Here is a 13,165-nt window from a genome sequence, read left to right as displayed (position 1 = left end):
AAGTCATTGAAACTATCAGAAGATGTCCCCTTTTTAAACCTTGTCCATCCAAATTTTGTATGCTTTAGTAATTGGTTAAGATTTCTATTAGATTTTATGTGACTTGGGTTTTTTAATTTAAGTATGCCCATATGATGAGTTTTGATTCCAAAAATTGATAAGGATTAGATGGATAGACCAAAGCTGAGGAAAAGAAGTACTAAGTAGTAACTTTTGGATTGTGATCATGAAAATTCTATGTAACTCAGTGATCTGAATGTGAACACACTTTTCTATCAGTGACAACAAATGAAGCCAAATATCCACAAGCGTCCAACAACATATGAGATGGTGAAGGGTTCAAAAGATTTATTAAGAGGCAAGCAGCTTGTATCTTATTATAAACCAGAAGCTGAGGTGGTGCATGAGCACAAAGCAAAGAAGCAGAATTTGTAAGAGAAGCCTGACAACATATTTCATTCAGCTCGCTAGGCTACTTTCCTCACTCTTGCCAAGCAATTGTCCACAGGCCTTGGATGCGGTAGGTACATCAATTCGCACCCTGGATTAACCCTCTCAAGCCTGCAGATCAAGGAAAATCACTTGTATTAGTCACTAGAATGATCCAGCATATGCCCCTATTTTTCTACCAATTCTAGCAATTGGGAGTGAGAGATAACAATGTATGCTCACCGATAGTTGAGAAGAAAGTAGTGAAGGAAAATAGAAATTTCGAGCTTGGCAAGATCGTTTCCGGGGCAGAGCCTGCTGCCTGCTCCAAAGGGGAGGAAAGTTCCAGCCTTGGGTGTGAAATTCTGCACATGCAATTTGTAGACAACATTAGGATTCTAATCATTCATCCAAATGAGTTGCAGTGGAAAGAGCACATGGAAGGTTATTAAACTTACATCCCATCTTGAAGGATTGAACACCTCTGGATTGGGATATATTTCGGGATCATAGTGAACGGCCCTGAACCAAACCAGAACCTTCCATCCTTTGGGAAAAAGATAACCTGAAACCGATCAAGGATTTATTCTCAATTAGTGTACATAAGATTATGATTGTGATAGTGGTACTGCTCGTTAATATCCTTCAAAATCTATGACATAGCTGACCTCCTATGTTGACATCTGCTTTGGCCTCTCGAAATACCATCAGTGAAAACGTTAGCCAACGAAGCGTTTCATCGATCACCTTCAAAATTTGAGAAGGAAATAACTACATCCTCAACATTGAGTTAAAGTAGTGGAAGCCAATTTGAATTTGAGATGTTCAAAGATCAGATACCTGGGAGAGATACTCCATTTTTCGAACTTCCCTAAGGGTCAAACCCTTCTGTGTAGGTGGCCTGTTCTTAACAATCTCCTCTTGCTCAGCCTGCAGTTTGGTCAAGTGCAATATTTTAGGAAGCCCATGGTGGAAAAATAGAAGGAACTAAAATCGGAAACTCAGGCTTAATTAATATATAAGAACTATGTGATGATCTGAAATCAGGAACCTTGGCTCTTTGGAAGATTTCGGGGTGGCCTTGTAGCAAAAGAGTAGCCCACATGGTGACATGACCAGATGATTCATGGCCGGCGTTCAAATACATTATGAGAAGATCAATGATCTCCTCATCAGTCAATTTTCTACCGTTCTCATCTTCAACATGCAGCAGAGCATCCAACATGTCTTTCTCCCGTGCTGAAGAATTTTCTATCTCCCTTTGCCTTCTCTCATCCACTGTTGCTTGGAGAGTAGCCACCAGATTTTTCCGAGCCTGAGAGCACCATACAAACCAACTAGTAATCATGCTAATAACCTGATTAATGATATGAAAAGAAGAGAGAAGGAATGAGTATTATGACTGACCTTGAATGCTTTATGAAAAGCGAATCCGGGGATGTTGATAGCCAAAGCTCTAACTCCATAGTTCAGTATAGTATATTCCTTCTCCAAAGCTTCCATTACGTCCCCACTCTCGGCGCTAAGAAATATGTACATAATTATCTTAAAAGTAAGCTTTCGGACTCCGGTCAAGAACTCGATGTTTCCCATTTTGGACCATTTCTCCAAGTCAGATATTACGTTCTTTTCTATGTATGGGATATACAAGGACAATGCCTCATGACCATTCACAGGAGCTGATGTTAAGCGCCTGAGACGCTTGTGTTCTTCGTAGGAAATGCTAACGAACGACTTCTTCCCAATCAACTCCTCAGTGGATGTAGGCCAGCCGGGTTTGAAGTTGTCGTCGTCTGTTAAGACTTTCCTGCATCCTTCGGGGCTTGTGACTAAGATACTGGGGTTTCCAAACATGAAGGTCTTGTAGATTCCGCCTTTTCCATATCTGGATCAGTGGTATTATGATCAATATCATAACTTCATGATAAGAGGATTGGAAAATTTCTCATCTTTTTGTCCATATATAATTTTCAAAAGAAAGAAAAGAGGGGGGACATGTCTAAATTAAATGATTATGCCCAATTATGAAGTCATTCTACGTGTGTATGTCAGCGAGAGGGAGAGATTTTCTGATTTTTGTTTTCCATAACTTTCAAAAGAACAAAGAACAGTGAGAGTATCAGCAAGGAAAGAAATCAACCCTGGATAAGAGAGAGAGAGAGAGAGAGAACCTTTCAACAATGTTGGAGATAAAAGAATCAGGATTTTTTGTCTTAAAAGCTCTGAGAAAAGTCCACATATTCCCAATGAGAGGCCAACCAAGATCACCAGGAGGAAGATGATAACTCTTCCCCTTCAATCTCCCTTCATACACCCACTTATTTACTCTCAGCAAAACCCATCTCAAAGCCAAAGCACCAGCAAATATTGCTGTATACAGCACCCAACTGCTCGCCAACCCCATTGGAAACCTCCCCCCTTTTTTTCCACACTCCTCACAAAAACCTTCACGCCCTTTATATAGGCTAATCCCAACACTCTGGGACAAAGAATTCAGCAGGGTATTTATTAAGTTTTATGTCTCTGATATATTTCCTTGTATACAAACATACCAATAGAAGAAGCCAGAAAGTGTTTCTTTAATAATTTTGAATTATTTAATGAGATGAAAATAGAAAAATAGAAAAGATAAAAAGGATAATATCATTTAATTGAAATTCACTTCAAATTTGGAATCTAAAACCCTCTATAAGGGAGGTGTAGTATTAATGGTAGGCTATTTGTTCATTCCAATTAAACTCCCATTTTTTCTAATTTTCATTAACTTTTCTGCCTATTTTTTCCATATGTATGTACACTTATAAAAAGAACTTTTATGATCCACCATATAAAAGGAATACAAATTTATGAAAAAAAATATTAATATGGACCAAATATACCTCATATATTTAAAATAAAATATTATTAGTAGATTGTACAATTATTTTATTTATTTAATAAAACATGAATTATTATAAATGGAAATATCTTATATTAAAAGTTAATTCATTTTAGTAAATTAATTAATTAGATGATTATTAGAATCTTTTGGTAACCATTTTAAATACATATATATAGTAAAAAAATCAAAGCATAATGAACAAATGTAATATAATAATGACACACATACATATATCTATTTCATGGGTGTTAGATACATTGATGAAAATGTCGTTTAAATTCAATCAAACATCCACGATATACCGTTGATGTTAAGGGGGTGTTTTGGTAAAACTTAATAATTATTATTTAATAATTTAAATTGACCTTAAGTTAAATTATACTTAACTTATTGACTTAAACTCATCACTTAATTTTTATTTTTAAGTAAAGGTTATTTGATAAAATTAATTTAAAATTTATTTTAAATCATCAAAACATATTTATCTCATAAATTATAATTAAAATAAAAGAGGTTGAGTAATAATGAAAGTTGTGAAATAGTAAAAGAAATCGTTGAGATAATTGGGGGGTAAATATGATAAAAATGTAAAATGAATATATGAACTTAAAAATAAATTAATTACTTTTATTTATTACTTAAAAGTTGATTTTGATTTTTAAGTTATATCATTAAATTATTTTACCAAATATACTTAATTTATTTAATGACGTAAATTAAGTTATTAAGTCACTTTTAGTTATTAAGTTGATTTATCAAACACCCGTTAAAGCTTGAACTTGCTTCTTCTAGTCTTCGAAGGCAAAACTGGGCCTTTGTAAAGTGGGGCAACTATGATCTTAGTCTATATATGTGACTACATATTATATATAGTATATTTACTCTTAAATCTTTAATATACTTATAAAAAGTAAAATATTAAAGTAAAATTTTAATAATCTAGTTAATTTTCATTATATTATTTTCAAATTCCATTTAATTTGTTATTGAAAATACAAAAATCATGAGTCTTGCATCATAATTAAATACAAAAATGTAAAAATTTGTAAATGAAATTATGAATATTTTTTAAAAGAATAATTATACACATGTTGTCCTTCAATACACAACAAAGTAAGTAGATGATGATTTTAATATTAAGTATATTTTCACATTCTACATATTATTATCAAATATCATAAATTATATCATACATATATCATTTTCTTCACCAAAACAATTTCAATGTATGTGTAAAGAAAAAAAAAATAGTGGATTAAATTACCACCAAAGTCTTTAAAATTGTGACTCCTTGACTAAGAAAAATGGGCTTAATCAGTGATGTGTCATACACAACGAATATATGACAAGTAATTCAAAAGGTGACATGTAATGAAATTTGAAAGGTTACAAAATTAAATCATATAAAATAAAATAAAATCAAGTAATTAAATTCAAAAGATAATTAGAAATAAACATTTTTTTGTTCACAATCTACTAAACAAAGGAAACAAAATTTTCAATTGAAGTCAAAAGAGAATTTATAAATAAATAGTCTTTTATTTGCAAATTTTATTGATGACAAGTTGTTAAAATTAAGAAAGTAAATTTGAATTAAGATTCCCTAATTTTATCTATAAATAATGGTAACTTGATAAGGATTAAAAAAAATAACTTTATATGGGAAAAGAGGCTTCACAAAATATGCCTATTAAGTCTGAGAAATCTCGTAAGTACTATACATAGATCCTTTATCATTCAAGAACAAGTCATTCTAAGCCCTTAATTAATCTTCAAATCCAAATTTAAGAAAACACTTTCATTGTTATTCTTTATATTGTGATTAAAGTCACTTAATAAAAGAAAAAAATATTCTTTTGTAAAGAATATCATTACAAAAATTATACCCACAATTATTTTAGTATAAAATTTTTGTTTGCATATCTTTCCTATAACTATGCTTATTTTGTAGGAATTTTTTAGTTTTAATCCATTTTCATCTCAATGATATTTCTTATCAAAACTTTTATCGATATGTTCTCAATGTATGCGTAAAATCCACCAATTAATGTTTTCGTGAAAACTCTTATTTCTATCCTTGGTTAGAATCGCATGTCACTAATTTGGTGGTGTGAGTGAGGTGAATTGCATGTCACTCATTCGGTGGTGTGAGTGGTGGCGTGAGGTTCTATGGTGACTAGGGATAAAGAAATCACTTTTTGAGATATGGGGAGTACTTAGAAAAGGTGGGATGCAAATTTTCGTGGGTCGAGCCTTACTCAAGTTGAAGCAGGAAAAGTAAATTTTGAGTCATAGGATTTTGAATCATTCAATGCATGGTGTTAATCTGAGCAGCTAAATTCTCTTATTGGAGATATAGCAATGAAGGCGGATGATCCGAGAGAAAGGGAGGATAAGAAATGTGATTTCTTTCCATGGTATTAAGTTTCTAATCTTTAAATTTTATATGCAAGTTTAATTCTTTGTTAATTCTTCCTTGTTAGAGATATATAGGGTGTATGATAGAGGCCCTCAAATGCATAAGGGATTATGATCAATTGGCTGACTTGGTGTGATCCCATGTGATTGATGATTGAGAATAATCTATCAAATGAATTCTAGGTTTTAAATGTCTTAAAAGGTTAAAACTTTTTATCAAATTATTTGTTGTATGATTATTAAAAAATGAATTTCAAGTTTTAAAATATGGTTCTCGACTTTGATTGCCTATATTATTGGTTCAATCTTGGAAGACCAAAAAATTTTTAATCAATATTTATTATCCCTCAATCCTAGGTTCTGAAACCGAATATGTGAAAATCTTCATATTATTTTATCGTTGTTTTCTTAATTTATCAATCAAATCACAATTTCAATCTAATCACTTTTTCATTTGATTTGACTTAGGCCAATTAGTTAAAATTTGTTAATTCCTCGAGGACGATAGCCTGAAATACTACAAGTTGTGGCAACTCTATCTTTGGTTTTTCTTATCACCCTTACCACATATTAAGGGTTTAGTATTTACTTCCAATATAGAGATTTTTGGTTAATGTCACATATACAACTTTAAATTTTATTATTTGTACCTTAATCTCATTTATCGATACCCGATGAATTAAATCTTTACCAAATACAATCCAAATTTGGAGTTTAACATGTATATATCACCATGATACTTTAGCATTTAACAATCCAATTCAAAAAAATTTCTTTAAAGTACAGAAGTAAAAAATTTCAAACTGAATTTTTATTATAGGTTGTTTTTCCAAATATAATTATTTTGTCCCTTGGCACAAATGTTTCTTTAAAAATATTGGACCCATCAAGGATGGTTTCCTATTACCTGTTTCAATCAGATCTCATGAAGCTTAATCCAAAACTACGATCTTCTACTGTATAAACCTTAAACCAGAGATTCCAATACTCCGATATATAGAAGAAATACAAACACCATGAAAGATTGGATAATCCTTGATGATCATGCATACTGGTATTATGTCAAAATTGCTAAGTACTTTGCAGTTTCAACAAAGACATAAAAAAGCAGAAAGAAGAGGGTATGCAAGGAAAGAAACTCACTTCCTCTGTGAAGTTTTTCCTTGTGTAACAAGCATGGTCACCCACATGTCTGAGGTTTATTTTTATTCTAACCAGTAATTGCAAGAAGTGTATATGGCATTGCACAAACTAGACAGTAGGTATGTACTAGTCTAGCTCTACACTGCAATTGACCATGTGATTTGTGCTTATCTCATAAGCAGATTGGCATGAAACAGCTGTCTAAGCTAACCCTTGGGTTCCCCCAGTGCAGCTGGTAAGGTCCTCGGCTCTGTTGATTGCACGTTGGAAATCGAGATCAGTTGAGACCTATACTTTTCTGATCCATCATTGCAGTTTGCCCCTTTAACCAGATTCTCAGTATTCAGAGTTTTTGGTTCTGAAGGGAGAGCATGATCTGGTACTGAATTAGAGATGGCAATAAGTGACTCCCGAGTCACATCCTCTGAGGTCGGCTTTCCATGTGCGTTTTTATCCATAAAATGGCAAGCTGCTTGTCCTGCAGGTATCACAAACATATTTGAATGGGTCAGTTTGACATGAAAGTACCATGAAATTACTAACAGAAGAATTTCTGGTTGTGTACAAGTTGGTACAATGGCACTTGATAGTTAGTCCATATCTCAGAGTGCTTAAATTTCATTAATGTACAATTTTGTCAAATTGTTCACCAGTTTGTGTAGGATACTGAAGATAGAACACAATACTTCATCACATCAACTGCAGCTCTTCAACAGACTGCTCCATGGAAAAATCAATTTCTGAACACTTTTTTATCTGCTAGCAACAAGTTGGATAGATTGTCTCTTTCAGCATGCCAAACATCTTTCAGATCTTTCCAGCACTGATATCTATACTAACTTGGCTTTATAAAAGGCTCCCAAGGGAAGTTTTAAGCTACCAATTTGAGTCAAAAGCTTTTATGCTGTTAGCTAATTGACCAACAATGAATGTCAAACTAATTTAGACTCAAACCTTAACACCCTGTCTCATAAGATGCTTTTGTTTGAGCTTATAAATGGGCTCAATGGATGGGGAAAATAATTTAGTGAGATTCAAACTAGTGACCTTTCAATGATCAAGGCTTTGATATCATATTAAACTACCAATTTATTCCAAAAGCTTATATTAACATATATCAAGCTAATTTGCACTAAAGACCTAATAGGAAGAACCAAGTAAATAGTAGGAAGAGTCCCCAATTTGCAGCCCAACATTGTAGCCAAAATATAGATATACATTTGACCAAACCCACCTCAGTAATCTCACTTTTTTTTTTCCATCTTTTAACCATGAAACCACCTGAAGGACTTAGAAGACTGCACTTGAGATATCTTAAATGGTTGACATCATCGCTGCAGAATTCAACAGTAACATCTGCATACAGCAAATGTGATGTAGTCTGACCCTACCCTTTCCTTGACTTCACCTCAAAACACTCTAGAAAGCCTCTAGTTTATGCTCTAGTTACCAATCTAATGACTGCCTCCATCACAATAATGAAGAGGAACAAAAATAAAGAACCTCCTGTCATAGAAATTTAAAGCTCTCAATAAATCCAATAGGGCTCCTATTGAGAAGAGTAGAAAATGTATCCGATGATATGCATGCTGTAATCCTTCCCACCCATTCTTCTTTAAATCCCATGCAAGATGAGTATATTAGGAACTTCCAATGAAAATGGCTGTGCACCTCCTCTCTATCTAATTTGCAGACAACCCTATCCTTTAGTCTTCACTCTCAAATCACGAAACACCCCTTAACAAAAGCATTCTGATACTCTGGCACCACTTTTGCTAACTCTCCAATGATGTTAAGCCAACACATCACTAAAGAGTTATAGGTCCCCTTAATAAGCTTATGGACCTGATCATTTAGATAATTCCCCACCCCTTTCAGCACCAACACTATGAAAATGAAATTCCAGCTGTTCTGAAAATCCAGTGGCATGAGGTATATCCATTGTACCCATCATATCCAATTCAACAACCTCTTGATTCTACTGCCAAAAAATAATCTTGTCAACACATCTGAACCCAGTCACTGTCCCCCTAAGCTCTTCTATGGCCACCAACACCTCCCTCTGGGATCCTGTATCTATCCAATCTATATTGACTGTCTATATAATGTGAAACACAACCCATCTTTCAAGCTCTACATCTAAATATGATTTGCAATAAAAATAAGTCATCCCAATTTTCATATCTTTCTCCCTAGTCCTCCAATTCCCAGCAACTATAGATCTCCTAATATCATTATCTCCACTTTGCATTGTGAGCCCATGAAACCGATTTGTCTCGTTGATCTCCTTCCTTTAACCATGAGGCCCTTGACTTCTACCTTCAACTTATTTCTTCCACCTCCACCAATCTTCTATATTCCGCAACTGACAATTTCCTCTTCTCGAAGTCCAAACTTATGAATTTTGCCAGAACTCTTGCTTTTCTAACTGTTACATTTCCCTGTTTTTCATCTTTTACCTCTTTAAGTCTTTCTTCAACACTTTCATCTGTTTAACTAGCTTAAAACTTGGAGAGGTATTGAAATTATTGTTTTTCCATGAATCTTTCATCCTACCCCTAAGACCCTCTACCTTCAACCACATGCTTTCAACATGAAAAGAGCATTTCCATTTCTCACTCTCCCACCATCTAACAAGCTGGTGAGCACAGTCCAATACAGGTCAAGGATGAACACATTGGGACATCAGGAAAATGTTCTCCATATCTTGAGACAAGAAAGGGACCAATCCTGAACATTGCTTGAATTTCTTGACTCTGTGTCGGCATGTTTACCCCCCTCCAAAGAGTAAATCCATCATATTGGGGTTATATGTAAAATTTGAGCATCCTCTATTAGCAATGGATACCCTGATGCTGAAACTACTCATGTGGAAAGCAATCACATTGAAGTTTCCCAACAAGGCTACCATAGACCCCCTCTTGTTGCAACGAGCTCCTCTACTTTCAATTTCTTTGATACCTTCTCATCCCACATTGTCATTGAGCCATCCATTGCTGATGTATCTGTTCAAAACTTCCAAGCCATAAACCAATACCACCAACCAGTTATCATACCAACAAGATTTGTTGTAGGTTTGAACTGTCAATTGTCTGGTTTATATTTTGTTCCTGGGGTTTGATATAGACCCTAAGCTCTAGTAACTGCTACCCCTACTATAATGCCAACACCTAATCAAGACATAGCACTTCTATCACTATTTCAAGCACACAACCATTATTGCTACACTAAAACCATGGCCACCACAGTACCCACTCTGCTACCATCAAAACCCAAATCATAACCTAAAACTATTTTACAAAATGCAACAAAATCATTCAAACCAATGCTATCACAAAGTGCAAAGTACCTTAACGACTTGAGATCAGAGTTGGAAAAAACCCAAGGAGCCATACCTTTTAAAATTCAAAAGGTTAAAATATAGAGATATTGAACTCCATTAATTTATATCCTTTTTAATAGAAGGCAAAGCATCAGATATAGATAGCACTGAAACCTTCAAGAATTAGGGAACTTTTGGCAAGAGACAGAAAACTAAGCACAATAGAAAACGTTAGGCACTGTTCTCTAAAATTCATTTATTGTTATCTATGCAGTTCAACTGGAATATTCAAACTTCTGCAATTTAAAGATAACATTTGTTTTAACTGTTTGACGTATTGGAAGGAGAAACTATGTCATTCTTATCTGTGTCCCATCTGAGCTATCTCAATGAGCATAAACACAGACAATGAGTTTTAGAGATACCATATGTTACAACACATAAAACCTTTTTATCAGGATTCGAGTTTTCTTACTCATATTTATTTTTACTTTCATTACATCAGGAGCTACTGGAAGAAGAGGAAAACTTCACTCCTCACAGGTCTTTTAGTACATCAAATGTAACATGAATCGCATAACGATGCATATATATCCCATGATCACTGAGCTACATGGTAGACATGAATTTATAGGGGCACTAGATCAGGGCTCCACTAAGCCAGTGATGATTCCAAGGTGTAACTTCCCTCCTTTTTGCATTTGAATTACAAGTGCCTAGAATCAAGGGCTTGGGTCGAAACCCAGTACTTTGTAATGAAATTAAATTTGGCAGGTCACACATAATTTATGCCCTTTCAATCCATGTAAACCACAAGGTAAGATAATCATGAACTGAATCCCACTATGTAATTCTTGTCATACATCTGAAAAACAAAACAATACAAAAACAATCCATATTCGATTATGTATACAGCATTCTAGTCAGAGAAATTCAACATGCTGAGGCAAAGCATTTAATACCAATGGCAAATCAAACTTCGCCAAGCCTAAACTTAAACTACTCTTCTGAAATTCAAACTCCAAAAATCCCTCATTCTCACTCACTTTGACAATATAAAGATTAAAATCTTGAACTTTTAACTACAAAAATGAAAATATGATAACAGTTTGCATTAAAAAAAATGACTGTTTTCGAAACCAGAAAATCAAACTTGATTCAAGCTTAATTTACAAATCATTATTAAAATAACATTTCAGTTATGAAATTTAAACATTCAAAAACCCTTGAATTTCCATTAAAAAAAAAGGTAAAAGTAAAAATCTCTGTGATAAGAAAATGGAACCTGCACAACTTGCCCAAGCATCTAAAACATTCAATTCCTTCCACTCATTTCTAGAAAACTTCAAGACCCAGATCCTTCTTAACCACTAAAATTTAATCCAAACACCCAATACACTCAAATTAAAACACAACCCATCAAGACAAAACAATCGTCAAGAAACATCCAAACAAAAATACATACTTCTATATTAAACAAAACCCAGGAGAGAAAAGCCAAGATGTGTACCTTATGGCCTGAAACTCCAGAAACAAAAGAGAAAAGCTTCGAAGATCCAGAGAGAAAGAAGGTTGAGGGAAGTGTTTTGGTGGGTTGACCTCGATGTTTGGATATTGGTTGCTTGGATTTTTTTGCAAGTTGCAACCGCCAATCCGTTGCATCCTCCACTGCTGATTGGTGGAGATTGGGCCTTGTTTAAATTTTGAATATATTGGGCTCCACCCACTCCGAGAGAGATCCTTGTGTATGGTTTGCCCAGACCGAGGTTTTGGTGCATTGAGCCAAAATTTAGATACGTGGCAGCCTCTCATGGTCTCAGCTACTTTTCCTTGCGAGAATAGAGTTGGGGGAGACTCTGAAGCTTCTGGTCGCGGATGACTATCTTGAAGATCATGTATGTTTTCCTTCTTTAGGAAAAAGGACAAAAGGCTATTGATGAGTGCGAATATGAATCCACCTCGCATCTAGAAGGTAAAAGTAGGTCTTGGATAAGACAATATCCCAACTCTTAAACTCATCATAGATTTTAAAGGAAATTCTCAAATTCCTATCTAATCCGTTTATATTTTTCCTAAACCCATTTATATCCTTCCTAAACTCGACCGATCAAGATGAATGTCCAAAAAAATAAACCCATGTATTACTGTCATACCTAAATCCACCGAGTCAGATTATCCCAAAAACTTCAGCAAATAAAGAGGAATATATTTGGGAAGCTCATCATCAAGAGGCATTCAACTAGTTGAAATTATTTCTGTACAATTCTTCAGTTTTGATAGCTCCAGACCAGTAAAAGATATCTATTGCAGAACGTTCCCATGATGATATAGAAAAGGAAGAGCAAATGTTTACCATCAGAGTCAGCTTCTTACAACAGTAGAAAGGAAATAACCTCCCATGGAAAAACTTTGCTTGGCCCTTGACTTTTTAGTCATTAAACTCAAGCAGTATATGTTGCCCATTACTGTTTTCAGTAGTAGCTAAAAAAATAAAACACAAAAATATTAAATCCAATATTGTCCAAAGCTAAGTTAGGAAATAAGAATCGGTTTTATGAAAATATATAGTATAAAATTAAAAGTTTGTTTGATAATAATTTTTTATTTTTTAAAATAAGAAAAATGGAAAAACTTAATTAGCAACTAGAGAGTAGTGGCTATGCGTTATTTCTTTTTTTTCCTTAATTATAGAGATGGTAGGCAGCTAATCATTTAGGTCTTTAGCTTGGTCAGGTCCTTGATCACATGGAAAACCATGGTCATCCTTCATGTTTGAACGCTAGTTAGTTCTTTCTCACATGATTTGACCTACTTTTGAGCCTTAGTAATGGAGGATAGGAGTTCAAACCTCCTTGCTACTATAGAAGACTTTTGTCATTCAAAGTTTCTATATTCTCCTTTGAGAGTCTAAAGTCGTTAGCTTGCCTGATTCACCCATCTTGGAATTCCAATCCTTTCTTGACCATTTTTTG

General features: G+C 34.2%; 1 protein-coding gene and 1 long non-coding RNA gene across 2 annotated transcripts; both read right to left on the bottom strand.

Annotated features, from left to right (window-relative positions):
• Positions 1 to 467: 467 nt before the first annotated feature.
• On the bottom strand, positions 468 to 2,833 carry LOC117931588 (ent-kaurenoic acid oxidase 1-like). The gene is made up of 8 exons (XM_034852572.1): positions 2,601 to 2,833; positions 1,837 to 2,314; positions 1,481 to 1,744; positions 1,270 to 1,359; positions 1,098 to 1,176; positions 888 to 994; positions 673 to 794; positions 468 to 552 (listed from the first exon to the last, which is right to left on the bottom strand). The coding sequence occupies exons 1-8, from the start codon at positions 2,831 to 2,833 to the stop codon at positions 468 to 470; spliced, it is 1,458 nt and encodes a 485-aa protein (XP_034708463.1).
• Positions 2,834 to 6,725: 3,892 nt separating this feature from the next.
• LOC117931592 lies at positions 6,726 to 11,869 on the bottom strand. The gene is made up of 2 exons (XR_004654070.1): positions 11,704 to 11,869; positions 6,726 to 7,349 (listed from the first exon to the last, which is right to left on the bottom strand). It is a non-coding gene; the product is annotated as an uncharacterized LOC117931592 (long non-coding RNA).
• Positions 11,870 to 13,165: the final 1,296 nt, after the last annotated feature.

The sequence above is a fragment of the Vitis riparia genome, chromosome 15, assembly GCF_004353265.1.
Source record: "Vitis riparia cultivar Riparia Gloire de Montpellier isolate 1030 chromosome 15, EGFV_Vit.rip_1.0, whole genome shotgun sequence".
Classification (NCBI taxonomy): domain Eukaryota; kingdom Viridiplantae; phylum Streptophyta; class Magnoliopsida; order Vitales; family Vitaceae; genus Vitis; species Vitis riparia.
The sequence above is the reverse complement of the archived record's forward strand: the minus strand, read 5'-3'. Positions and strand labels throughout refer to the sequence as shown.